The sequence below is a fragment of the Eubalaena glacialis genome, chromosome 18 (assembly GCF_028564815.1).
Source record: "Eubalaena glacialis isolate mEubGla1 chromosome 18, mEubGla1.1.hap2.+ XY, whole genome shotgun sequence".
NCBI classification, from domain to species: domain Eukaryota; kingdom Metazoa; phylum Chordata; class Mammalia; order Artiodactyla; family Balaenidae; genus Eubalaena; species Eubalaena glacialis.
In genome coordinates this window covers 58077197-58104267 of record NC_083733.1, presented here as the reverse complement: position 1 = coordinate 58104267, position 27071 = coordinate 58077197, and the positions used below count along the sequence as shown (strand labels likewise).

The window sequence follows — 27071 nt, the reverse complement described above, 5'->3', positions numbered from 1 at the left end:
AGGCCGATCTTGGACTTTGGCCCCGCCCCCTAGCGCTGCCGGGTGGGCGCGATTGGTTGTGGCAAGCGTCGCTCGTCGTTGAGAGGCGGAGCCGACCAGGCTCCGAATATCTATTGGTCTAGGACGGCGCCGGTCAGCGGGGTTGTGGCCGCTGATTGGCTGGCTGCTCCAGCTGTTGCAGGTCCATTCACCATTTTGTGTGTTGGAGTAAAAAAAAAGGGAGAAACGAGAGGGAGAGCCGGAGGGGGGCGGGGAGGGACCGGACCGGACCGAGCCGGGGCCACGGCCCCCCGCCCCGTAACCCCGCTGAGTCCGAGGTGAGGGGCGGGGCCAGGGTTGACACGGGAAGGGGGGATTTGGGGTGCTGGGGGCCGAGAGGGGACAGGTGGCAGGGACGGGGAGGGGGTACAGGGGAAAAGGGGTGAGTGGGGTGGTGGGAAGCGGGGACAGAGTGGAGGAAGTGGTGGGGAGGAGGAGTGACAGAAAAAGGGTGACAAAGGAGGGGGTGGTGGGCAGAGAATGGGTAACAGGAATGGAGGGGTGACAGGACTAGATCAGGGTGACAGAGGGAGGGGACAGAGTTGGAGGGGGTGACAAGGAGAGGTGATGGGGAGAGAAGGTGACAGGTCCAGAGATGGCTGACATGAGAGTGACTGGGAGGAGGAGGTGACAGAGATAGATGAGGGTGACAAGGAGGGGGTGACTGAGGAGGGGGCCTAGGGCCTGTGAAAAGAGAGCTAGAGATAGAGATGGTGACAGGATGGGAGAGAGAGTGGCAGAGAAGCTGGTGCCAGGAGGCCTGTTGGGAACAGAGGACATGAGACCCTGAAAAGCCTGGGCCAGCCTGGGCTTCAGGAGTTACTGCTCAGATTCTGAGGGAGGTGAGGGCCCACAGGGCCTTGGGTGGTAGTTATCCAAAGAGGTGTGGACAGGAAGAGAGTAGGCCCCAGGGGAAAGAAAGAGGCTTGGCTTCTGGTGTGAAAAGGCTGGGCCAGGCAGCAGGGTCCAGGGGTGCCAGGCAGTGTGGTTGTAGGCCCTGGGTGGGGTATGCCCAGGATGGTGGCCCAGCAGGTCAGTGGGGAGAAGATGGTGGCGGCTGCCCAACTCCCGGGTACTTGGGTGCCTGCCCCAGTGTGAGAAGCCCCGGGCCCTCCAGCCTCTGCCTATGAGGACCCCAGGATTGGCTCAGAGAAGGGGCATCCTGGGACTGCAGGATCCTAAGGAGCAGCAGGCCCCAAGTGGGAGAGGTCACTCTCCCATGAGGTCAGGGGTACCATGGGAGCCTGAAGACTGAGTCGGGGTGCCTCTGATTGTGTTTGGCTTATGGTCCTGGATCCCCCAACCCTCCCAGAGGCCCCTTTTTTGTCCTCTCAGGTTCTCTTAGTCACTTCAGAGTAAAGTTTTTTCCCTTCTCTTTTCTCAGGGCAGCTTGAAAGGGGGCGGGCAGTAATGACTGTTCAGGAAGTGGGTGAGGTTGGCCCGCTGGGCTTGTCCTGCTTTCTTTGACCTTCTCCCACTTACCCCCACCTGGAGTCCGAGGGCATATTTGGGGGCCAGGGGGGCCCAGTCGGCTCAGCCACCCTGTCAGAGCCAGCCCAGTCAGGGCGGGGATGCAAGCAGACCAGAAGGGGGGTGGCTGGGCTTTTGGGTATCATGCTGGGTGCTGTGGGGGGAGGGGAGGCTCCCATCCAGTGGGACAGTGAAACCCTGCGGTGTAGCTCTGTGTCCCACTGTGTGATGACGTGTGCCGTGTGTGTGTGTGTGTGTGCGCGCGCGTGTGTGTGCTTATGCACGGCCTTGTGGTAGCACTGGGTATGAGCTATTGCCCCAGACGTGCCCCTGCCTGTTCCCTGCCAGGATCTGGGGAGATGGCTATACCTGGTAGGCCTGGGGTGCAGAGCAGAGTGGGCAGCTGTCCCTTGGGACTCTTAGCTGCCCACTCCTTCCCACAATGCCTGGCCATGCCAGGCTGCCCGGGCAGGGGTGGGGGGTGGTAGAGAGAGGCTCACATCACAGCCCAGTCGCCTCCCTTTCTGTGACTGTGTGCCTGTGTGTGTGTGTGTGTGAGTGTGTGTGCTCTCTGGACAGTGACAGTGCGAGGATCATGTGACAGGCGGCACGCTGAAACGGTTAGGAGCACAGACTCTGGAGCCAGATTGCCTGGGTTCAGATCTTAGCTCTGCCATTTCCTAGCTGGATGAATTTGGACAAGTTGCTTGATCTCTCCGTGCCCCAGTTTCCTTGAGTGTAAATGGGACTGATAGTAGCATCTGCCTCTTAGGGCTGTTGCGAGTATGACATGGGTTAATAAAGGCAAGTTTAGCCCAGGGCTCGGCTCAAAGTGAGTGCTCCATAGACGTGAACCGTTAGTGCGTCTCGTGTCCCCTTGGGGCAGTCAGAGTGTGTGCATGCACCTACTGTCCTCTGCAGAGGAAGCAGATTATGTGAGGGTCCCCAAGGAACCAGAGTGTATAGCTCAGGGGACATGAGTGCCAGTCTGTGTCTGGGTGCTGGCCAGGGGCCCACATGAGTTGAAGACAGCCAGGAAGGAGACCTTGGGGACCATGGAGTTGGGGCAGTGACCTCAGCAAGTAGGAAGTCTTGGGGGACAGTGGGTGTGGAGGTGTTCCTGAGTTGCTCCCAGTGAGCCTCGTCTGTCCTCTCACCCTGCAGGTGGACGAAAGATGAAACCAATGAAGAAGGCGTGCGCCGGCCTCCCAGGTTCTGGCAGCGGTGGCAAGTCCCCACCAGCCACCAGGGCCAAGGCCCTGAGGCGGCGAGGGGCTGGGGAGGGTGACAAGCCAGAGGAGGAAGATGATGAGGCGCAGCAGCAGCAGCCGGGGCCAGAAGAGGCTGAGGAGGGTGAGGAGGAGGAGGCCGAGCGGGGCACTGGGGCTGAAGGGCTGCCCTCAGAGCTGCACCCCGACGACCCGGCCCCAGGCCCAGCCGAGGAACCCAAGGTGGAGGGCGAGGCAGGCCGCTGGGAGCCCTCACTCAGCCGAAAGACGGCCACGTTCAAGTCACGAGCGCCCAAGAAGAAGTATGTGGAGGAGCATGGGGCTGGCAGTGGCAGCAGTGGGGCGGCTGGTGCCCCTGAAGAGCGGGCACGGACCCCCGAGGAGGCGGGCACCCCGGGGGTGCCTCCGCAGCCACCCACCTCTGCCCGCTCCTCCTCCACCGACACAGCTAGCGAGCACTCGGCCGACCTGGAAGATGAGCCGGCCGAAGCTGGTGGTTTAGGCCCCTGGCCCCCTGGCAGCACCAGCGGTGGCTATGACCTGCGGCAGCTGCGCTCCCAGCGGGTGCTGGCTCGGCGTGGGGACGGTCTCTTCCTGCCGGCTGTGGTGCGCCAGGTGCGCCGAAGCCAGGACCTGGGTGTGCAGTTCCCTGGGGACCGGGCCCTGACTTTCTACGAGGGGGCACCTGGCAGTGGTGTGGATGTGGTTTTGGATGCCACGCCACCGCCGGCTGCGCTGGTGGTGGGCACAGCGGTCTGTACCTGTGTGGAGCCTGGTGTGGCTGCCTACCGTGCGGGGGTGGTGGTGGAGGTGGCCGCCAAGCCGGCTGCCTACAAGGTCCGCTTCAGCCCTGGCCCCAGCTCCCAGCCGGGCCCGGCGGCCACCCCGCCGCAGCCGCCGCAGCGTGAGCCCGAGGACGCGGTGTGGGTGGCCCGCTCCAGCCTGCGCCTGCTGCGGCCCCCGTGGGAGCCCGAAGCCCTGCCGAGGAAGCCCCCGGCGGGTCCTGAGGAGGAGCAGGCCGAGCCGGGGGCCGCCCTTCCCCCCTGCCCTGCTGCCCTGGACCTCAAGCAGCCCGAGGATGCCGAGGTCTCCAAGATCAGCTTTGGTGGCCACCTGGGGGCTTGCGAGGAGGGTGAGGAGAAGCACCCGCCAGCCCTGGGCACCCCGGCCTTGCTCCCACTGCCCCCGCCCCAGCTCCTGTCACCGCCACCCAAGTCCCCAGCCTTCGCCGGCCCAGGCCGCCCTGGTGAGCAGCCCTCGCCCTGCCAGGAGGGGAGCCAGGGCGGCAGCCGCAGCAGCAGCGTGGCCTCCCTGGAGAAGGGGGCTGCACCGGCTGCCCGGGCCCGCACGCCACTGACAGCAGCCCAGCAGAAATACAAGAAGGGCGACGTGGTCTGCACACCCAATGGAATTCGAAAGAAATTCAACGGCAAGCAGTGGCGACGGCTGTGCTCGAGAGATGGCTGCATGAAGGAGTCCCAGCGGCGGGGCTACTGCTCCCGCCACCTGTCCATGCGAACCAAGGAGATGGAGGGCCTGGCGGACAGTGGCCCAGGTGGGGCTGGGCGGCCAGCTGGTGTGGCGGCCCGTGAGGGCAGCACCGAGTTCGACTGGGGTGACGAGACGTCTCGGGACAGTGAGGCCAGCAGCGTGGCAGCCCGGGGAGACTCACGCCCACGCCTGGTGGCCCCCGCGGACCTGTCACGCTTTGAGTTCGATGAGTGTGAAGCGGCTGTGATGCTGGTGTCACTGGGCAGCTCTCGCTCGGGCACACCCTCCTTCTCCCCCGTCTCTACGCAGTCACCTTTCTCGCCAGCCCCGTCACCCTCACCCTCACCACTCTTCGGCTTCCGCCCTGCCAACTTCAGCCCCATCAACGCCTCGCCAGTCATCCAACGCACTGCTGTTCGCAGTCGCCACCTCAGCGCCAGCACCCCTAAGGCAGGCGTGCTGACGCCACCAGACCTGGGCCCTCACCCACCCCCGCCTGCCCCCCGAGAGCGCCATTCCTCTGGCATCCTACCCACCTTCCAGACCAACCTGACCTTTACTGTGCCCATCAGCCCCGGGCGACGGAAGACAGAGCTGCTGCCCCACCCAGGGGCGTTGGGGGCCCCTGGTGCAGCGGGCGGAGGAGCCGCCCCAGACTTCCCCAAGAGCGACAGCTTAGACTCTGGTGTGGATTCGGTGTCCCACACACCTACCCCTTCCACACCGGCTGGCTTCCGTGCTGTGTCGCCCGCCGTGCCCTTCTCCCGCTCCCGCCAGCCCTCGCCGTTGCTGCTGTTGCCTCCACCTGCCGGCCTCACCTCGGATCCTGGGCCTTCCGTGCGCAGGGTGCCTGCCGTGCAGCGGGACTCACCTGTCATCGTCCGCAACCCTGACGTGCCACTGCCCTCCAAATTCCCTGGGGAGGTGGGCGCTGGCAGTGAGGCACGGGCCGGGGGACCTGGGCGGGGCTGCCGAGAGACTCCGGTGCCGCCCGGGATGGCCAGTGGGAAGCCTGGCCTGCCCCCACCTCTGCCGGCCCCCGTGCCCATCACTGTGCCTCCAGCTGCGCCGACGGCCGTGGCCCAGCCAATGCCCACCTTTGGCCTGGCTTCCTCGCCCTTCCAGCCGGTGGCCTTCCACCCCTCACCTGCTGCCCTGTTGCCCGTCCTGGTGCCCAGCAGCTACACCAGCCATCCTGCCCCCAAAAAGGAAGTCATCATGGGCCGGCCTGGGACAGGTAAGAGGTTCGGGTGGATGGGCTGGGCGAGGGCTCATTTTGCACAGGGCCCCTTGCTAACTGGCTCTCAAGAGAGGTGAGCTCCCCACCTTGGGTGGGATTCAAGGGGAGGCTGGCCTCCTTTCTGCACAGATGTTCCGGTGGGAGTTCACCTGTCAGGCAAGGGCGTGGAGTTTTTCTTTTTTTTTTTTTTCTGGCCGCACCGTGCGGCAAGCAGGATCTTAGTTCCCCGACCAGGGATCGAACCCGTGTCCTCTGCAGTGGAAGCGTGGATTGTTAACCACTGGACCGCCAGGGAAGTCCCCAGGCGTGGCCTTTGAAGGGTCAGTGCAGTGTTTCCAGAAGTCTCCTGTTGGGAATGTACTCTGAAGGGGTCCATCAGTCAGCAAACCTCTCCTGAGTGCAGGCTCAAAGCCAGGCCCCCACAGAGTTGATGGGGTAACAGAGATGATAATCATGATGACAGCTCGCACGTCTGGAGGACTGGCAGGGGTATCACCGTGATAAGCACTGCAAGTGGGTTATCGCACCTAACCCTCACACCCACCCCTTAACGCAGCACTCACAACATTCTGAACCCTGCTATGATTATGCTCATTTAGAGGAAACTGGGAATTTCCTGGTGGTCCAGTGGTTGGGACTCCGTACTTCCACTGCAGGGATCCGGGTTCGATCCCCGGTCGGGGAACTAAGATCCCACAAGCCGCGCAGTGCGGCCAAAAAAAAAAAAAAAAAAAAATTAGAGGAAACTGAGGCCAGGTTAGTAACTTGCCCAGGGTCACGTGGCTAGTAAATCCTGGAGGCAGCCTTCAAACCCAGGCAGGTTGGCTCGTGACCAACCTGCCTGGGTTACTGATGGAAGACTGAGGCTCCAACAGGTCTTTCTGCCAGGTGGTGGCAGGACCAGGACTGGAGCCCTCATCTTCACCGCTGCACCTGGGAAATAGCACAGGTGTGGTCAGTGCCATGGCGGGGAGCTGGGCGTGTGCTGGGCATGCTTCCAGATGTGAACCTAGTCTGGCTGCCCTCAGGAAAGGGCGTGTAAGCCGAGAGTTGAAGGATGAGTTGGAACCAGCAACCGTGGGACAGGAGAACCTCCTAGGAGGCCATTGGGAAGGCTCCGAGGCCAGAAGGAGCACAGCTGAGGACAGCCAGAGTGGCTAGAGGGCTAAGGCCAGCGGTGGGGGGAGAGGCATTTCTGAGATGGTGCTGGAGAGCCAGCTGGCCTGGGCCTTGTCAGAGCAACTTTCATGGAGGGTGACAGACCCGTCACCAGCCCCTTCCCTAGCATTTTTTTCTTATTTACTTATTAATTCACTGTAGACTGAGGCCCCCTCTCTGTGCCTGGCCCTATGCTGGCTGATGCTAAGGACACAGCCCTGTCCTCACAGGGCTCATGGTCCCTGGAGCAGACAGACCTGTTCCCAGATAGTAGCTGTCCAGAGTGGTCAGGGCTGGGATGGAGGAAGCCCAGGAGGCCATGTGAAGTCAGGGAGGACTTCTTGGAGAAGGGGCCAGTGAAACCTGCAGAGTCTAAAGTGAGACCTGAAGGGTGTGCAGAAGGGAGCCTGGCACGGCCGGCAGGAGGACCTTCAGGCAGAGGGAAGAGTGTGCAAAGGCCTTGAGGCAAAAGCAAGAATTTGAAGGAAGTTGAATCTGCAAAGTCAGGGGCTGTAGACAGTGGGTGAGTGTTGGGATGTGTGGCTGTGTTGGTGAGCAATACATCAAGGGTCAGATCATAGAGGGTCCTTCTAAGACTTGGGCACTTTATCCTGAGGGCGCTAGGGAGCCATGCAAGGTTTTGAGCCGACCCAACCACGGCTGTACCATGAAGGGTGAGTTCCAGCCCCTGAGACCAGAGGCAGGGAGACCAGGGAGGAAGGAGTCTGGGCTGTGGATCTGGGTAGGAGCCGCTGTGTCTTGGGCTGGTGCAAAGACCAATATAGGAAGGGGCCCAGACCCTGCCCTCACTGAGCTCCAGCCCAGACCCGGGCAGAGGGACACAAAGGCTACGCTTGCCCCTTATGCTCATATACTGAGGTTGTGAGCTGTGTTTTTTGCCCCACCCCCAACATTTTTTACATTTGTTATCGTAGTTGATATGAGCAAAATTCCACAAAGTGGGCACAGCGGGGATTCCTATCCTTAGGCAGATGAAGAAACTGAAGCAGAAGGACTCCTACCATCCCCCTCAGCCCCCACCCCCGCATGCCTACAGCCCCCGACATTGCCCTCATACATAGCATCGGTCAGTCATGACCCTCACTGCTGCCGTGTGGGGAGGGATGGCACGATGCAGGTGACCTGAGACCTACCAGGGTGGTCCGGGGGCGGGGGGGGTTCCTGCCACCATTTTCCAGATGAGGAAAATGAGGCCCTGACAGAAAAAGAGTCCTGATTAAGGGCACCCAGCCAGGGAGGGGCAGGACTGGGCCTTGAACCAGGTCTCTTGATCTCTAGATCACAGGAGTCTTCCTACTAGAAGTAACAGTAGCAATAATTTATTGAGTGCCACCCATGCATGTGCTTGGCACACTGCTCAGTCAGCGCTGACTGAGCCTTTACTCACTGAATCCTCACAACAACCCGGGAGATCAGCACGATTATTAGTTCCAGTAGACAGAGGAGGAAACTGTAGCCCGAGAGGCAGCGTGACTTGCCCAAGGTCACCCAGCTAGGAAGAGGGAGAGCCAGAGTGTGAATCCAGGCTGTCTGGCTCCAGAGCCCAGGCTCTTAAGCACTCTCAATTAGAATAATGAAAACAATAATAGTAGCCCACTTTATTGAGCATTTACCATGTGCCCAGCCTCAAGCGTGGGGCCATCTCATCGAAACCTCCTGATACTATGAAACAGGGATTACCAGCCCTGTTGTCAGGGGGAGGGGGGGAACTGAGGTTCAGGGAGGGGAGGCCCCTTGCTGGAAGCCACCTGGTCGTCAGAACTTGTCCAGTGCCTGTCCTGGCGGTTCTGAGCAGCGCCTCCCTGACTACACCCATGCTGAGGTATCCAGGCTGCCCTCAGGTTCCCAGCCAGCAGGCCCTTTTGTTCTTCTCTCAGAGGCCTCCCTAAACCCTTGGGAGGTAGGCACCTTGGGGCCTTCTCCCTCTGAGGCCCAGATAGGGCAGACTGTGCCCAGTGGAAGAGTGAGGCTATAGTCCTGGCCCCTTCTGCCTGCCCATGCCAGGGCCTGACCCTCAGTCAGGACAGCAGGTGTGAGGGGGTGGCCCGGGGCAGCCTGCCTGCTTCTGCCCCCCGCCAGGCATTTGCTTCCGCTGGGGGACTTGCCGGAGCAGGCGGGCCTGCATTCTCTACATTCTGTGCATGGCCAGGCCAGCCAGCTGCCATTGCCACCTCCCTCTGACTCTTCCCGCCTGCTCCCCAGGAGAGGAAGCCGCCCCAGGGCCTGCAGCCCTGACCCAGGAGGCCAGATGTCTCAGCCCTGTTTCTGGCATGGCCTCCCTTCCAGCTCCCAGCTCCCGCCTGGTTTCCCCATATTCACAGGCAGTGCCCCTTCTCCTGGGCCTGTCTGCCCATCTGCCTGTTTGAGCCACTGTATGTCTGTCTCTCTCGGGTTCCTATGTCTGTCTCTTGTCTAGGCCTCTGTTTCTGGCCCCGAGTCTCTCTCTCTCTGGACTTCTGTCTGACTTTCTCTGAGTCTGGCTCTCTATGCCTTTCCAGGTTTGTACCTCCTTAGACATCAGTTCTGGTCTGAGGCTTCATTCCACCTTCTTTCTGTTTTGATTCCCCCATCTTGGAATCCTGTCTCTGGTCCAGCCTTGGCCTCTCCTCTGGCCTTTCTTCTCCCATTCTTTAGACAGACATGTTTCCCCCATCCTAGCCCCCACCCACACTCTGTGCACATCAGGTACTCTGTTCCTTTAAGTCAGTGGGTAGTTGCTAAGCACCAGATCTCCTGCTCCTTGGGGAACAGGTGGGAGAATGGGGAGTGTTGGGAGAATGTCTAGGCCTGGGAGCCCCCGCTTGTCCCTTGACAAATTAAATGCCCACTAATGTCCCTGAAACCTGCTGAGAGGTGTTGGGAGCCATCCTGCAGACCCATCACACCCAAGCACCTGTTCCCAAGACAGGCAGGAAGGCGGGGGCTTTTTGGGCCAAGCTAGGAGATCCGGCTGTGGGGGAGAAGCAGGAAAGCAGCTCCTGTGCCCACCCACCTGCTCGAGGGCATGACCCAGATCACCCTTACCACCACCACCCCCATCGCCTTTCAGGAGACGCTTTGGTGCCAGCTCCATTTAATTGAGTCCCACGTGTAGTCCACCCCAACCAGTAGGACCTCAGAGACCAGGCAGCATCCACCAACTATGCTTGGGTGCGTCGGGAAAATGAGGCCCAAAGAGGAGCCAAGGGTGTCCTGACTCCCCATATCCAGATCCAGATTCTGCCCACCAGAATTTGTTTTGTCTCAAACAGTGAACCCCTTCTCTCTCACCAGAAGTCACTCCTCATCCCTCTACCAGGTCCAGGCTGAGCAGCCCTGGGATAAGTGGGTGGGGGAGGCAGATGTGGATGCAGGCACCGGCAAGGATGAGCAGAGGGAGATACAGAGCCTGGGGAGGCCAGAGGAGAGAGAAAACTCTGGCTTAATGCGAGGCGATGAGGAAGGTTCAGGTAGGCTTCTCGCTGGAGGTGACATTTGAGCTGAAGCAGGAATGAGGATTTCAGGGTAGTGAAAGAAAGGGAAGGGCCATCAGGCTTAGGCAGCCACAGGAGCAAAGGCCAGGAGGGGTGAAAGTGCATGACCTCTGAGTGGCCAGTTGAGGCTGGAGTTGACACGAGCCTAGTCTTGGCAGAAGGGTGCCAAGGAGGACAGGTCCAGCCAGGCCATGCTTGAATGTCAGCCTGTGAAGAGCCGAGAAAGGGTTTAGAGCAGAGGGAAAGGGTTGGATCAGGGTGTCAAAGATCCCTGGAAAGGAAGGAGACCTAGACTGGGAAGAAGAGGATGATTTGCGGGAGAGAGAAGAGGCTTTTTTGAGGTAGCAGGAGTGAGTCTTGGAAGAGCCCCCGGCGCCAGGCACTGCAAGGGGTCAGGCTGCCTCCTGCTGGCGGCGGGTGGCGGGGCTGCTGGCGCGCGCATGCGCAGCGGCGGGGTGGTGTGTGTGGCCCGCAGTCCCCGGCGCCCGGGCATTAATGGCTCCATTAGTGGCCGAGAGGGAGGCGCATTAGCGGCGGCGACGGCGTCTGGTTCCCATTACCACCGGCGGCAGCGGCTGCACCGCAGGCGGCTGGACCCTAGCCTGCCGCGCCGCCGCCTCCGCCCGCACCCCGTCCCCTGCCTGTTCCCGCTCCGCTTGGGGGCCTGGGACTGGGAACCCCCGTCTCCCCATTTCGGTGGAAAAGCTGATTTGTGAAGCCAGGCAGACCTGGGCTCGAATCTTGACCGTGCCACCTCCTGACTGCGAGATCCTACGCCCTTCTGAGCCTGTATTTTGCGAAGCAGCCTGGGAAACGGTGCACCGGGGGCTTTGTGGATCCAGACGGGCACCCAGTCAGGGCCGCGCCCATTCCCGCGCCCCAGGGGGTAGGCCCGGGGCGTCGGGCCTCCGGCCTTCCCATTGGCCGCTGTCGCGCCCGCCGACGCCGATTGGCCGAGACTTGCTACCCTGGCCCCTGCGTCATTAACCCTTGCGCGGCCGCGTCCTCGGGCTGGGTGGGGGGACCCCACCCCCCCCGCAGCAGACAGTTCTGGTGCCAGCTGACCCGCGCAACGCCGCTGCCCGCGTGGGTGTCAGGCCGGCCGGGTGCCCGCCCGCCCATCCCAGCACAAAGCGGCTTTGTGGGGCCCGCCGGGGGCTGGCTGGGGGCCAGGCGGCGAGTGGAAAATCTCGTGAGCTCGGGGCTGGGGAGGAGAACGCAGGGCGGCGCCCCCTCCTCCGCCCAGGCAGTGGCCCCTCCCTCAGCCCGCGCGGACCAGCCCTCGCAGCCCCGGCGCCTGTACACTCCCCTTCAACCCCCTCTTCTACCCCCAAATCCACATCCCGCCCTCCATCCTATCCCGCCCATCTTCCAATCCCTGGGGAGCCTCCCCCGCACCTCTCGCTTGCCTCTCTTTCCCTTCTGGTCCCCCTGCCTACCCCAGCCCCACTCACTGACTCACCCCGGCGCTATTTTTAGGCCCCCATCCCTCCCGAGCAGCACCAGTCCAATCCTGGGCTCGTTCCCCAGGCAACCCTGGCCGTCTCCGACGCCGCCCGGGGTGGGTGGGTGGGTGTGTATGTGGAGAGCGGGTGAGGGGAGCTGGGGACACTGGGGTGGTGAGCCGAGGCGGGGACCCGGGCCTGGAGAGCAGGGTGGGGAGCCGCAGGCGGCAGGGCGCGGTGCCTCTCGGGCTCAGTAAACGGGGGCCCGTGAGTTCAGAGCATGTCTGCCTGTCCCTCAGCCTGTCAGCATCCCTGGCTGTGCGCCCCAGGCCTTTGGGCAGGCCTCAGCCTGTGCCACCCTGGGTGGCACTTGCTGTCTCCATCTGGGCTCCCTGTCCCCAGGCTGGGGTGGGGTGGGGCTGTGCGGGCTGTTTGGGGCCAAACCGTTTGTGGAGTTGGCTATGGGGTAGTGCAGGGGGTGGTTGCACCGTAGTTCTGCCTAGTACCTGCTTTGAGTGAAAGATGGCGATGCACCCCCCTCTCTGAGGGGGCTGGGGCCCTGGTTTGGGGAACTCCCTCAGACTTTTCCAACTAGGGAGGCCCCAGTTAGGGTTGGGGATGGCTAGAGAGATGGAGCTGTCTGGGGACAGGACCTGCTCCCTCTTCTCCACTCCTAATCACCCCCACTCAGGGTTCCTCCATTCCAAACAATGGAAGCTAAGTATAGGGCTGGCCCAGTGCCCAGGGCAGGGGGGCCCTTCCCGCCCGGATTCCGGCCCCTCCCTGGTAGGCTGGGCCCCCACTTGGCTGTACCCTACCCTGTAAGGGGCCTCTTCCCATCCCTCCTATGTGGGCACTGTCTTCTACCAGATGTGCAACCCTCCCAGATGTATGGGGCCTTCTTTCCCTACTGTGCCAGGCTTAGCTCTTTTTCTCACCCAACAGAAGTGGGGGAGCTGGCAGCAGGGTTCCTCTGAGCTCAGTCCCTGGGCTTCATTGCAGTGGGGAAGGGGTTAACTTGCCAGTAGGTGACTCACCGGTGGGGAGAGGAGGGGGCAGCGGTAGGGAGATAGAGCAGGCCACATTGATTTCAGCCTTGATTTCTGCTTCACATTGCAGTCCCTGGGGCAGTGAGGTAATGGAGGGTCTGAGTCTGGGGCTGCATAGGGAGGAGGGGGCAGTCACCTAATAGTCCCTCTGTTGGTCTCGCCAGGCTCACAGCCAAGTGTCTGGCCCTGTAGTCTCTGGAGGTCAGAGGGCTACAGACCTCCCCTTTCCCTCTGTGCCCAGGTTACCCGGTTTTTGCCCCCTCTCCATGCCTTCATCTCTGTCTGTAGCTGCAGAAAGCTGGGAAAAGGGTTTGTCTGTGCCCATCACTGATCCCACCTGTGTGGGAGCCCAGTCTTGGTGCATCTGAGCCTGTGCAATCTTTACCTGCCCAGGTATGACCCCAGGCCTCTGCCTTTACTGGATGTGGCCTCAGGGCCCTTCTTGGGTGATCCAGGGCCTCTGCCTCTCTGCCTGGTGGGCCCCAGACCTTGCCTGTGTCTCCGTGTGTACCCTCTGACCTTTCTATAGTTCACCAGTCTCTCCGATACCATTGTCTGAACATATTCCCAGGCCTCTGTTGGGAGTCTCTGCCTGTGTCCACCCTGAGGTGAAATTTTCAGTAGTGGAAAGAGCACTTGAGTTGGAGTGCTGGGCTGTTATGTCCTGGCTGCATGATCTTGCACAATTTATTCAATTTCTCTGAGCCTCATTTTCTCATCTGAACAACAGGCATAATAAAGTGTACTTCCCTAGTGGCTGTGAGGATTCAATGCACAGGGTTATACGTACAAGCTCCCAGCATGTAGCAGCCCCAGTGTTAGTTTCCTTTCTTCCTCTTGGCCGTCTTTTGGAAAGGGTGGCTCCCAGCCCAGAGTGGTGGCCCCCTGCCTTCCACTGTGAGGTAGAGGATCCCAGGTGGCTGCTAAGTGTCAGGCAGGGTAGCTGAATCAATGGGAATGGCCATGGCACTTTGTATACCTGATGAGCCAGGGTACTGAAGTAGTTAGTGCTCACCAGGGTAAGTTTACATAGTGTTTGGGGTCAGTATGATGGCATTTGTGAGAGTTACCTGTGTTGGGGTTGGGGGGTGCCAGGAAGGCCATATGAGTGTGTGGTTGTGTTGGAGGGATGTAGGGTGTGTGCTGTGGACAAGCAGTGGCTGTGATGAGGTGTATGAGATAATTCTGCCTGTTTGATGTGTTGTGTTTGTATGAGTCACATGGGCTGGTGGATGTGTATGAGGATATGCTTTGATGAAGCACATATGACAGGACATGTATGAAATAGGTGATGTGAAGAAGATTGGTGAGAACAAGTGTGTGTGATAGTGGGTGGGGAGTGATGGACGTTTAGTGTGGGAGGTAGTACATTTATGTGAGGTGTTCCGGGTGTGTGACTTCGTGTGTAAGACCGAGGGTACATGTGACCCTGGACTGTGTATGAGATAATGGGTGTGGTAGGAAAGTCTATGAGGAGTGTGTGTGTGTGTGTGTGTGTGTGTGTGTGTGTTTGTGACTGCTGTTGTGAGAGTTGGTGAGGGCTCAGGGGTGGCTCGCCCAATCCTACACGCAGTTTGTCTGCCCTGCGTGGCCGCGCGTGCCCAGGTGGGCGTGAGGGAGGTGGGCCGAGCCGCGCGTGAGCGTGTTCCTCGCGCGGACTGGACACACAAGCACCACCCACAGCCCCGGGCCTCTGCAGCGCGGCGCCCCGAACCGCCCCCCTGGCTCAGTGCCTTTACTGCAGTGCGCCCTCCCTGCCGCCCTCCTCCCACGGTCCCGCCCCGGGCCGGCTTGGGTCCAACCGGAGCTCGCCCCGCCCTGCCCTTATTTGCATATGACTGACGTTCCCCCGGGGCGGCCAATGGGGGCAGGCGCGGCGGGGCCTGACCCGCGCGCGGCGGCGGCAGCCAATGGGCTCGCGCGCGGTAGGCCGGGCTTGCGCGGAAGGCCGCGGGGGAAGCGGGGAAGGGGCGGAGGGAGGTGCGGCGGGGGGAGGGGAGCGCGTAGTAGTGGCGGGGCGGGGAGGCGGCGGCGGTTCGGCGCGGGGCTCGCTCGGAGCGCACGGACGCACGCACGCTCGTCCGTCTGCCCGCCCGGGGCCGGAGGCCGACCCGGCGCTGAGCCGCGGGCCCCAGGCCCGGAAAGGCGGGGCGCGGCGCCGGCAACCGGCGCGCTCGGGGCCAGAGCCGTTACCCGCCAGAGCTGCGAGGGAGGGAGGGAGCGAGCCAGCGAACGGGGAAGGGAGGGGGCCGCCCCCGCGCACGCGCGCCGCGCCCCGCCCTACCTGCCCCGCCCGCCCGGCTCCGCACGGGAGGAGGGAGAAGGAGGGGGCGGCGCCGATGGCCTGGGTGCCGCGCGCCCCGTGACGGCCCCCGCGCGCGCCGGGGGGCGGGGCGGGGCCGGCGCGCTCTGACCTCCCCCCGCCCCCCGGGCGGCGGGAGGCAGGCGGCGTTGTGCGCAGGCGCGCCCGGCTGAGACCCCCCCCCTCCCCCGCGTGGGGCGGCCAGAGGGGGGGCGGTAGGGGGGGCGGTGGGGGGGGCATGCGGCGACGGCCTCCAGCTCCCCCCGGGCCCGAGCGGTGGCGGCCGAGGAGCCGGCGGCGGGCGGAACGGCGGCGGCCGCTGAGGAGGCGCGAGCCCCGGCCGGGCCACCCCGTGCCGGACCATGTACTCAGCCCACAGGCCCCTGGTGCCCGCGTCCGGCGCGGCCTCCCGTGGCCTCGGCATGTTCGGTCAGTAGCGCCTGGGCCCTGGGACTCCAGGGGTCAAGGTGTCGGGGTGCTGAGTGCGGAGTAATGGTGATGGGGTAATAGTAAGAGAACGGTGGAGGCAGAGTAGAGGGGAAAGTTACAGAGCTCGGCTGGGCTGAGTGGTTAGTGACGGCAGGTGGGAGCGTAGTGGAGGGATGGGAGTGCAGAGTGGGGAGTAGCTGAGGACAGCTGTGGTGTTTAGGTGTGGGGTGGAAGAGGTATGTTGTCATGGGAGGTGAGGGGTGCAGAGTACCTGGCTTCGGAGCATGGATTAGAATAGGAGCAGCGTGAGACCTGCTGGTGCCAGGTGTGGAATAGAGGGAGAAGGGACTAGGGGCTGTGATTGAGTAGTGGGGCTAAGGACAGGTCTTGGGAAGGGAGTGAGGCACTGTTTGCTGAGAACAGAGTGACGTGTTGGTGGTTTGCTTTTCAGAGAGAGGAAGAGACCCAGGAACCTGGAGGGTAGTGCACTAGGGAGGAGTTCAGGAGGGACAGGACCAAAGGACTGTTCTCTCATTGTATACTGGGCCCTTTCTTTTCCACCCAGCAAAAGATGAGGGGGCCTGATGGGAAAGATCCTTGTGAAGAGAGGGACAGGTCCGGGTCTCTGAAGGCTGTCATGGGTTTGGAGGGCCCAGCAGGCTTTTGGGGCTCCAGTGCCCCCGTGCTAGTGGATGGAATCTTCACAGTGTTTTGAGTCCTTTTCCAGTGTGGGCTTCTTTGTTCGTCTCCTGTTGCCTTGATGTCTACTTTTTTGTTTTGTCAGCACCTCACAGAATCAGGTCTTGAGGTCAGTGCCTCACATAGGGGCTCCCCTAGGCCAGCCTTCTGAAGGCATTGGCGGGGGGGGGGGGATCAGCGTAGGTCAGATTGATCTAGATCAGGGGGAGCCTGGAATGATGGGGACCAGGGCTAGGGCGTTTCCCTCTTCTCTTCTTGGTCTTCCCCTAGCAGGGGCCTCCTCTGCTGCTTCCACTTCCCCCAGGGAGCTGGCAGTGAGTAGGAAGCCCACTCCCAGCCTGGGCCAGCCCCAGGAGTCCAGCCAGGGGTGGGACTCAGCTGTAAGGGGTGGGCTGGCTCCCTTACCACCCAGCTCCTGGAGCAGAAGGTTGGACCTCTAGGAGCAGCGCCCTGGTGAGGGAAGTACCTTCCTGTGCGTAGCCTTAAGGAAACACCTGGCCCCTTTGCCTTGCCTGGGCAGAGTCTTGTAATAATTCTCTCGTCTGTCCCATTGTCTGTGCCTTTTTGTCTGAAGAGTTTACCACACCCTCCCATCTTTTTGGGTAAGGGGGCTGGACACTACACTAGAGATAAGCTCAGGGATATAGAGTGAGGGAGGCTGGGAGGTCTCTTCATGGGCAGTAGATTCTCTTTGCGGAGGAAAGAGATGCTGGAGCCACCTGTGCCCAGCCTGGGAAAGGCAGGTCAGGCTCACTGGGGTCTGTGGTAGGGGGGGAGGGAGGCAAGGAGAAAGGCCTGAGACCCCATGTCCTGTGAGTAGTGGGGAGGGGAGGGGAAGGTGGGGAGGAGAGGGGACGGTGGGGAGACTGGGCCATCTGCCTCAGGAAAAGAAAAAGGGAGTATGAGGCCAAGGTGAGGGGCTGTGTTAGACGGCAACACGGTGATAGGAATTGACTGAGGGAGGGTCTGCAGCCTTGCTAAGGTCTAGGGGCCTTGAGAGAGTGAGTTGGCAAGCGAACATGGCCTGGTTGGCGACAGGAGCCAGTCGTTTCTCTGGCCTGGTCCCTGGTGGCAAGGCTGGTGGAGGTGGGGGTGGAGGTGGGGGAGGGAGTGGGGTGTGAGGACCGTTTCCCTGCTTCTGTTTTCTTTCTTAAAAATCTAGAAATCTTTCAGGGAGGAGTTTTTCCTGAGTGATGTCGCATGCAAGAGCCCAGGGGGCTCTGGGATTGAGGAAGGGGGTGTAAAGAAGGGGTGGAGCCACCTTGTCCAGGGTGGAGGAGAGTTTGAGTTGGGGGTCAGGGCCAAGCTCTCCTGCCGCACAGCTCAGCTGACTCCTTCCCACAGTGTGGACGAACGTGGAACCTCGCTCTGTGGCCGTGTTCCCCTGGCATTCCTTAGTCCCCTTCCTGGCCCCCAGCCAGCCTGACCCCTCCGTGCAGCCAAGTGAGGCCCAGCAACCTGCTAGCCACCTAGTGGCCTCCAACCAGAGCAAAGGTGAGGGCTGGGAGGCTGTGGGAAGGCATGGGGATGGGGTCGAGATGGCCCAGGAGCCCTCCGATCTGCCTGCCGCTCTGTCCCCAGAACCTGCTGAGTCGGCGGCTGTTGCTCACGAGCAGCCACCAGGCGGGACGGGGAATGCTGACCCCGGGCGGCCCCCTGGAGCTACGTGCCCTGAGAGCCCGGGGCCCGGACCTCCCCACACTTTGGGGGTGGTGGAACCTGGAAAGGGCCCCCTTCCCACCACGGAGGAGGAGGCCCCTGGTCCTCCAGGAGAGCCCCGGCTGGACAGTGAGACAGAGAGTGACCATGACGATGCGTGAGTGCCCTGAGGCTTGGGACTGGGGAGGAGGGTGGAGTGGCCAGAGACATGGCTCTCACTGCCCTGCCGCTCCCGCCACAGCTTCCTCTCCATCATGTCTCCTGAGATCCAGTTGCCTCTGCCGCCTGGGAAACGCCGGACGCAGTCTCTCAGCGCCCTGCCCAAGGAACGAGACTCATCTTCAGAGAAGGATGGACGCAGCCCCAACAAGGTGCCTCATCTCCACCTGTCCCCAGCTCACTTTGTGGCCGCCCAAGCCCGTCTCCCCAGTCCTAACCTTCCTGCTCGGGCCTGTGTCTGCTGCAGAGGGAGAAGGACCATATCCGGCGGCCCATGAATGCCTTCATGATCTTCAGCAAGCGGCACCGGGCCCTGGTCCACCAGCGTCACCCCAACCAGGACAACCGGACCGTCAGTAAGATCCTGGGCGAGTGGTGGTACGCTCTGGGGCCCAAGGAGAAGCAGAAGTACCACGACCTGGCCTTCCAGGTAACTCCGCCTCCTTTTGGCTCCTCCGCTTCCTCTGGCAGGGTGGGTGAGTGAAGGGTCTCCCTGCCCTCTCCTGCCAGGTGAAAGAGGCCCACTTTAAGGCCCACCCAGACTGGAAGTGGTGCAACAAGGACCGGAAGAAGTCCAGCTCAGAGGCCAAGCCTACAAGCCTGGGGCTGGCAGGAGGGCACAAGGAGCCAAGGGAGCGGAGCATGTCGGAGACAGGCACCGCCGCTGCCCCTGGAGGTTAGTGAGCCCTTTGGCTTTTCTGCCCTGACGCCGACCTCCCCTTTGCTTGCTCACCCCCTTCCCCAGAAGCTCCTCTCAGCTTTATCTCTTTTATCTGAGGACCCTTACTCACAAAGGAACTGGTATTTATCTCTTGTGAAGGGATCAGGGAGATCCAAATAGATAAGATTTCTGAACAGAAGTCTTATTGTCAAGTGCCATTTTCTGAGCATTTACTATGTGACAGGCATCAAGAAGGGCATAATCTCGAGTATTCAAAAGCATACCTAATTTTCCAGATGAGGAAACGGCTTAGAGAGACAAAAGCACTTGCTTGAAGTCACTAAAAAACTAGGAAGTAGCAAAGCTTGAATTTAAACCCCAGCTCATCTGGCTCTCAAGACCACAGTTGGAAGCCCCTCGTTGTCTGCTTCTACTGACTGAGGGTGTTTAGTGTGCCCGGCACCATTCTGAGGCGCTTCTCTGGAGTGATCCTGTGGGTTTGGGCCCACGACTCTGTGAGGGAGGAGACGTTCCTTTTTCTCCGAGATGAGGGAGTAGAGGCTCAGACAGTCCAGTGGTTATTAGCTAGGCAACGCCACACGTACCTGTCTCCAGGCTTTCATGCTCTCAGAAAAGCTGCCTCCCAGGGAGCAGTGGGCTTGCTCCTCGCAGCCCAAGAGGGCAGGAACCAGGGGAAATGCTGGCCTGGTGGGTGGTATCTCTTTTCTGCCAGGTGGCCCAGGATGTCCAACCTGCTTCTGCCTGGTATCTAGAAATATCTGTGGATGGCTTGGCCAGCCTGGGTACTGGGAGGAGGCTTCATGACTGCGACACTTTTTTCTTTCCACCCTACAGTGTCCTCGGAGCTCCTGTCCGTCACAGCCCAGACGCTCTTGAGCTCGGACACCAAGGCTCCGGGGAGCAGCTCCTGTGGGGCAGAACGTCTGCACGCAGTCGGTGGACCTGGCTCAGCCCGGCCCCGAGCCTTCTCCCACAGCGGGGTCCACAGCCTGGATGGTGGGGAAGTAGACAGCCAGGCACTACAGGAACTGACTCAGGTCTGGAGTGTAGGCCATGGGGGTAGGGGCGATGTGCAGGGAGGGCTGCCCACGGTGACAGCACTGGCTGAACTCTCCCTGCACTTCCCCTGCAGATGGTGTCTGGCCCTGCATCCTACTCTGGCCCAAAGCCTTCCACCCAATATGGGGCTCCAGGCCCCTTTGTGGCCCCCGGTGAGGGAGGCACTCTGGCAGCCAGTGGGCGGCCCCCACTGCTGCCCACCCGGGCCTCCCGTTCCCAGCGTGCAGCCAGTGAGGACATGACCAGTGACGAGGAACGCATGGTCATCTGTGAGGAGGAAGGGGATGACGATGTCATTGGTAAGCAGTTGCAAGGCCCAGAATCCTATCTAGGGAGCAGCTGGCTAAGGTTCGGAGGGTGGGTGAAGATTTGGTCCAGGCCCTTAGGCCCCTTCTTTTTCTTCCCTTCCACGTTCGTTTGTGATTGCGGGCATGTTCAGTTCAGGCCCTACTGAGTAAGCCCAGCCCTGCCCTCAAGAAGCCCCAAGCCTGACAGGAAGCCGGGAGGACACGGGCATGGCCGGGCCAATGGACACAGTATTAGGTGCTGTTACCAGTGTGCTCTTAGGGTCTGCTGGCGGGCAGGTGGGCAGAGCATTCTTGGACAACACTTGGAACAACACTTGTTCCTGGTGAGGAACAGCATTCCTGGACAGCACTTAACTGCTAACTCGGGGCAGAGCCGAGGCCAGAGCCAGGCTCCACACTGTCCCTCCTGGCAGCCCTGCTCCCAGCCCTTTACCAGCACTGTTCCCTCTGTCCTCTCAGCTGACGATGGCTTCAGCACCACTGACATTGACCTCAAGTGCAAGGAGCGGGTGACCGACAGCGAGAGCGGAGATAGCTCTGGGGAGGACCCGGAGGGCAGCAAGGTGAGGGCTTGGGACTTGCTGCTGTCTGGTCTCATGCATCCTGGGAACGGGGGGGAATGTTACTTCTCTGTACCTTGACAGAGGGGGAGATTAAGGCGCAGAGAAGGTGAGCTACTTGCTTCATGGGGAACTGGATGTCAGCCTGGATGAGTGGAGGCCTTCGGCTGGCCTGGTTGCCAGGCGGGACGGGGAGGTTGGGATGGGCGGGATGGGCAGGGTGTGGGTATCCAGGCTCCCCTGACATGCTCATGTCTCCCTTCTCCTGCCACTCAGGGCTTTGGTCGGAAGGTGTTCTCGCCTGTGATCCGTTCCTCCTTTACTCACTGCCGTCCGTCACTGGACCCTGAGCCCCCAGGGCCCCCAGATCCACCTGCAGGCTTCGGCAAAGGCTACGGACCCACCCCATCCTCCTCATCCTCGCCTGCCTCCTCCTCAGCCTCAGCAGCCACCTCCTTCCCGCTGGGCTCAGGGACCTTCAAGGCCCAGGAGTCAGGTCAGGGCAGCACAACAGGTCCCCTGCGGCCCCCACCCCCTGGAACTGGGGGCCCAGCAACACCTAAGGCCACCCGGTTTCTCCCCACGGATCCTGCCACCTTCCGGCGCAAGAGACCTGAAAGCGTGGGGGGCCTGGAGCCACCAGGCCCCTCAGTCATTGCGGCACCTCCCAGCGGGGGAGGAAGTGTTCTGCAGACACTGGTCCTGCCCTCAAACAAGGAGGAACGGGAGGGCAGTGGAGCTCGCATGCCCTCGGCCCCAGCCCCATCGCTGGCCTATGGGGCCCCAGCAGCCCCCCTGTCCCGCCCGGCCGCCACCATGGTCACCAATGTGGTGCGGCCTGTCAGCAGCACTCCTGTGCCCATCGCCTCTAAGCCTTTCCCCACTTCTGGCCGGGCAGAAGCGCCTCCAAATGACACAGCCGGTGCCAGGACTGAGACAGTCGCTGGGTCCCGGGCACCTGGGGGCTCCCCACTGGGCGTCAGCTTAGTGTATTCGGACAAGAAGTCGGGAGCAGCCACCTCAACAGCCCCACATCTGGTGGCTGGACCCCTACTGGGCACTGTGGGGAAGGCGCCTGCCACTGTCACCAACCTGCTGGTGGGCGCCCCGGGCTATGGGGCCCAAGCGCCCCCCGCTGTCCAGTTCATTGCCCAGGGGGGCCCTGGCAGCGGGACGGCTGCGGGCTCAGGAGCAGGTGCTGGGAGTGGGCCCAATGGGCCAATGCCCCTGGGCATCCTGCAGCCGGGTCCCCTGGGCAAGGCTGGGGGAATCACCCAAGTGCAGTACATTCTGCCCACGCTGCCCCAGCAACTTCAAGTGGCGCCTGCCCCAGCACCAGCCCCTGGGACCAAGGCAGCGGCTCCCAGCGGCCCTGCACCCACCACCAGCATCCGTTTCACCCTCCCGCCGGGCACCTCCACCAACGGCAAAGTCCTGGCTGCCACCGCACCCACTCCTGGCATCCCCATCCTGCAGTCCGTACCCTCCGCCCTGCCCCCCAAAGGTGAGGCCTGGGCTGGGCAGCACACGGAGAGGGACCACAGGCTTATTCAACTCCTTTGTAACCACCTGCTCCCTTGTCTCTCAACTTGCAGCCCAGTCAGTTTCTCCTGTGCAGGCCCCACCCCCGGGTGGCTCAGCCCAGCTGCTACCTGGGAAGGTACTAGTGCCCTTGGCCACCCCTAGCATGTCAGTGCGGGGAGGAGGGGCCGGCCAGCCGCTGCCCCTGGTGAGCCCACCCTTCTCAGTACCTGTGCAGAACGGTGCTCAGCCACCCAGCAAGGTAAGGGCACCTCGGTGGTGGCCCCACCTGTTTCTTATTCTCTTCCTGGGTGTTAGCCTCTGTGTCCCACGGTTTCTGTGTTTGCCTTTCGTTCAGTCTTTTCCTTTTCTCCCTTTTTGTCTCTTGGCCCCTGTCTTGCTCGACATCTGTGCGCTATCTTGATTCTGCCCTCCGTGTTTGTACCTTGTCCCTTCTCTGTGTCTCCTATCTCTCGCTGTCTTCTTTGCCTTTGTTTCTCCCTTCCCGTCCCCATCCCGATTTCTCTGTCCTGTGTCTCTGCTGAGATCCAGCCTCCGAGGTCTTGGTCCCCCCCTGCCCCATTCTGGGTCCCCAGCTCACCTCAGCCTGTGGTGTCCTTGCCCACAGATCATCCAGCTGACTCCAGTGCCTGTGAGCACACCCGGCGGCCTGGTGCCGCCCCTCAGCCCGGCCACGCTCCCCGGACCCGCCTCGCAGCCTCAGAAGGTTCTGCTGCCCTCCTCCACCAGGTAATGGCAGTTGAGCCCTCATCTGGAGGTGAGTGCAGGGAAGGGGTTAGGTGGGGCCAGCTCGCCTACACCTTCCTCTTTCCTCTCCCTGCGGCAGAATCACCTACGTGCAGTCAGCAGGCGGGCATGCGCTGCCCCTGGGCACCGGTCCTGCGTCCAGTCAGGCTGGAACAGTCACCTCGTACGGACCCACGAACTCAGTAGCCCTAGGCTTCACCTCGCTGGGGCCCAGCGGCCCCGCCTTCGTGCAGCCCCTGCTTTCAGGTGAGGGGTGGCCTGGCAGGCAGCTGGGGACCAAGGGTGGGGCTGAGGCAGCTCCAGCCCTAACTCGGCCCCCTGCCTCTCCTCTGTCTCTCTCTCTGCAGGCCAAGCCCCATTGCTGGCTCCTGGCCAGGTGGGCGTGTCACCCGTGCCCAGCCCCCAGCTGCCTCCCACCTGCGCAGCCCCCAGTGGTCCCGTCATCACAGCGTTTTACCCTGGCAGCCCCGTACCCACCTCCTCAGCACCCCTGGCCCAGCCATCCCAGGCCCCCCCCGGCCTGGTCTACACCGTGGCCACCAACACCACCCCACCTGCTGCCACCATCCTGCCCAAGGGCCCACCGGCCCCCGCCACTGCCACCCCGGCCCCTACCAGCCCTTTCCCTAGTGCCACAGGTGGGTGTCGGGCCAACCGAGGGTGGGGTGAGTGGGGAGACCCAGGGGATGGGCTCCAGTCAAGCCTGGCTCAGCGAATACTCTCTTTACCAGCAGGCTCCATGACCTACAGTTTAGTGGCCCCCAAGGCCCAGCGGCCCACCCCCAAGGCCCCCCAGAAAGTGAAGGCGGCCATCGCCAGCATTCCCGTGGGCTCCTTTGAGGCAGGTGCCCCTGGGCGGCCAGGCCCTGCGCCCCGGCAGCCGTTGGAGCCTGGCCCAGCTCGTGAGCCCCCTGCATCCGAGTCAGAGCTTGAGGGGCGGCCAACAACACCAGCCCCTCCACTGCCCCCAGAGACCTGGGCTCCCCCGGCCCGGAGCAGTCCCCCGCCGCCCCCACCTGCTGAGGAGCGGACCAGTGCCAAGGGCCCTGAGACCATGGTGAGTGCCCAGCAGGCCTGGGGGTTCCCTGCTGCTGGGCTCGGCCCCCTCAGTCCCCTGCCTGCCCTGCTGTTCCACCCCTCTTCCGTCTCTGTCTGAACCGTGCCCTTGTGGGTCCTCCTCTGTCCTCCTGCCTGTCTGTCTGCATGAATGGGTCATCCCCATGGCTCTGTGTCTTGGCCGTCAGCGTTCATCTTTTGTATTTCTGGGTCTTGCCCAGGTGAGTCTGAACCCAGTGTCCTCCATCTCCCTGCCATCCTCACCCCAGGCCAGCAAATTCCCCAGCTCATCTTCAGACTGGCGTGTCCCCGGGCTGGGCCTGGAGAGCCGAGGGGAGCCTCCCACCCCTCCCAGCCCGGCCCCGGCTCCAGCCCCAGCCCCTGGTAGCAGCGGCAGCAGCAGTGAGGGCAGCAGTGGGAGGGCAGCTGGGGACACCCCCGAGCGCAAGGAGGCGGCTAGTGCTGGCAAGAAGGTCAAGGTGCGGCCCCCGCCCCTGAAGAAGACCTTTGACTCTGTGGACAAGTGAGCATGGGCTGGGGGACTTGGAGTGTGTGGGTTGGTGGCAGAGGGGGCAGCTGCAGGCTGGGGCAGAGGAGGTGACCCTGCCCGCTCTCCAGCAGGGTCCTGTCGGAGGTGGACTTCGAAGAGCGCTTTGCTGAGCTGCCCGAGTTTCGGCCTGAGGAGGTCTTGCCCTCGCCCACCCTGCAGTCTCTGGCCACCTCACCCCGGGCCATCCTGGGCTCCTACCGCAAGAAGAGGAAGAACTCCACTGGTAGGCGAGCGCAAAGCACCCAGGGTAGGTGGGGGACAGACCGGGGCCATCTCTGCTGAGCCTGCTTCCGTTTGACCAGACCTGGACTCAGCCCCCGAGGACCCCACCTCGCCCAAGCGTAAGATGAGGAGACGCTCCAGTTGCAGCTCGGAGCCCAACACCCCCAAGAGTGCCAAGTGCGAGGGGGACATCTTCACTTTTGACCGTACAGGTGCTGGTGTGGTGGCAGGCAGAGCTACGGGGGTCCTTGGGCCTCCAAGAGGGGTGGGGGTCTCAGGAACGGGGTTAAAGATGGGAGAGGTGGGGTGGGTGTTGCTGAGAGGAAGGACAGCAGGTCAAGGGTGGGTTCTGATATTCAACAGGCCCCTAAGTCGGTACGTGACCTTGGGTGGGTTCCGTCTCTAAACCCCGCTGTGAAATAGAATTCAGTGAGGGCGGAGTGGCCCCCCGGACAGTGGTGGAGGGCCAGGCTGCTGCGGAGCCTCGACTGTGCTCCCTGCGCTGCTCCCAGGTACAGAAGCTGAGGATGTGCTCGGGGAGCTGGAATACGAGAAGGTGCCATACTCGTCGCTGCGGCGCACCCTGGACCAGCGCCGGGCCCTTGTCATGCAGCTCTTCCAGGACCATGGCTTCTTCCCATCAGGTGAGCAGGTGTCGGAGTCTTGGGGGTCACTTGGAGGGGGCCTACCCACTCATCTCACCCTGCCCTCCCCACCACCCTTCTGTCCACAGCCCAGGCCACGGCAGCCTTCCAGGCCCGCTACGCAGACATCTTCCCCTCTAAGGTCTGTCTGCAGCTGAAGATCCGTGAGGTGCGCCAGAAGATCATGCAGGCGGCCACTCCCACGGAGCAGCCCCCGGGAGCCGAGGCCCCCCTCCCTGGACCGCCCCCCACTGTCACTGCTGCTGCCCCTGTCCCCACTCCCAGCCCTGCTGGGGGCCCTGACCCCACCTCACCTGGCTCGGACTCTGGCACGGCCCCGGCTGCCCCGCCATTGCCTCCGCCCCCAGAGCCGGGGCCCGGACAGCCTGGCTGGGAGGGGCCCCCCCAACCCTCACCACCCCCCTCTGGTCCCTCCACAGCTGCCACAGGCAGGTGAGGGGCTCCTGAGAAGACCCCAGACCCACAGTACTCCCCTCAGGACACGGACAGTATGTAGGTGGCAGGAATGCGGGGGCAGGATGGTTACCTCCTCCCCAGCGAAGCCATTGCGTCCTTTCCAGTTTGGGACGGAATGAGGCCTGCTCCTCTTGTCTATCCCCCTCCCCCCACAGCTCCCTCCCTGTGATGGGGGGCAGCTGAGGGGAAGCAGGGGGCACAGTCTCCCTCCACCGAGCCCCTGTACATAACCTGGAGTGTGTTACCTTCAGACCTTTTCACTTGTACTTTATGCAAAATGGCTCGTGTGAGGGCTGCAAGCTGGAGGGTAGTGTGGGCCTCGGACCACAGGGAGGCGCCTGTGGAGTAGGGGGAGTTCATGTACCCCTTTTTTCCCCAGAGGGGCTGGACTCAGGTTAGTTTGGGGGTGGGGGCTCCTGCACTTTGCCACAGGCACGGGGAGGGTTCTCTCCCCACCCCCTCTGCCCTCCCAGCTTGGGTTGTACTTTCTAAGAAGGTGATTCCCTGACCCTGTCCCCATCCCCAGAACAAAACATGTTGATCATGTGCAATATTTCTTACTGTGCTGAGAAGCCGCAATGACCGAGATTAAAGCTGTTTAACACACCTGTGTGGCTGCCTGCTCGGAAGGGAGAAGGGATGTTGGTCGTACCAGTCCGACCCCCAGCTGGCCGTGGAGCTGGACTTCTCCCCCTAACCACCGTGAGGTGGGGGGTGCGATTCCAGGACCGTCCCTTCCCTACATCAGGGGGACGTGGTGCGCAGAGTCAAGAAGCCTGTTCAGCCGTCCAACACGCACGAGTTGGGGGAGGCCTGTGATGTGGTACTGCAAGAAGGGCAGTTCACCTCTTGACGTTCCAGTTGAACGAGAGAGGTCTGAGCCAGGGGTGGCACTGGGTGGGGAGGCCAGTCAGCCCAGAGTACCATGCTGTCCCCAGTGACCCCTGCTGCCCTTGTGTGGCCTGAGCCAGCACTGCAGCCAGGCCAGAAGGAACCTCTCCTGGTTTACGCTTCTGTCACAGCCTGTGGACAGTGCTTCTCTGGAGAGAAAAATACCCATACGCTGTGTGGAGGGATGACTGCTAGGGGTGGGAAGGTCAGGAAGCTTCCACAGGAAGTCACACTTAAGCTAGGACCAGAGCACCAGAAGTTCCAGTCAGGGGGAAGAGCATGTGCAGATTGGAGGGCAGCTTTGGGTGGGCTTTGACTGTTGGGTCACCCAGAATTCTTGCTTGACCATGATCCTATAGGGCCATGTTAGCAAACCAGTTTCACTTCCTGTCTTACTGATTGGTCGTGCC

The 27071-nt window shown here is 62.0% G+C and overlaps 1 protein-coding gene across 8 annotated transcripts; it reads left to right on the top strand.

The window, feature by feature from the left end:
- Window positions 1-214: 214 nt before the first annotated feature.
- CIC (capicua transcriptional repressor) lies at window positions 215-26376 on the top strand. 8 transcript variants are annotated; one of them, XM_061174420.1, is made up of 21 exons: window positions 215-317; window positions 2674-5466; window positions 17390-17539; window positions 17627-17861; window positions 17946-18075; window positions 18171-18353; window positions 18434-18599; window positions 19440-19642; window positions 19738-19963; window positions 20432-20535; window positions 20809-22036; window positions 22128-22315; window positions 22682-22803; window positions 22901-23067; window positions 23169-23459; window positions 23556-23878; window positions 24147-24400; window positions 24496-24650; window positions 24730-24861; window positions 25162-25293; window positions 25383-26376. In XM_061174420.1, the coding sequence occupies exons 2-21, from the start codon at window positions 2685-2687 to the stop codon at window positions 25748-25750; spliced, it is 7539 nt and encodes a 2512-aa protein (XP_061030403.1). In that variant the 5' UTR covers window positions 215-317; window positions 2674-2684; the 3' UTR covers window positions 25751-26376. The 8 variants fall into 8 exon arrangements, with proteins under 8 accessions (XP_061030403.1, XP_061030400.1, XP_061030404.1 ...); XM_061174417.1 differs by having other exon boundaries at window positions 24099-24400; XM_061174421.1 differs by having other exon boundaries at window positions 23553-23878; window positions 24499-24650.
- Window positions 26377-27071: the final 695 nt, after the last annotated feature.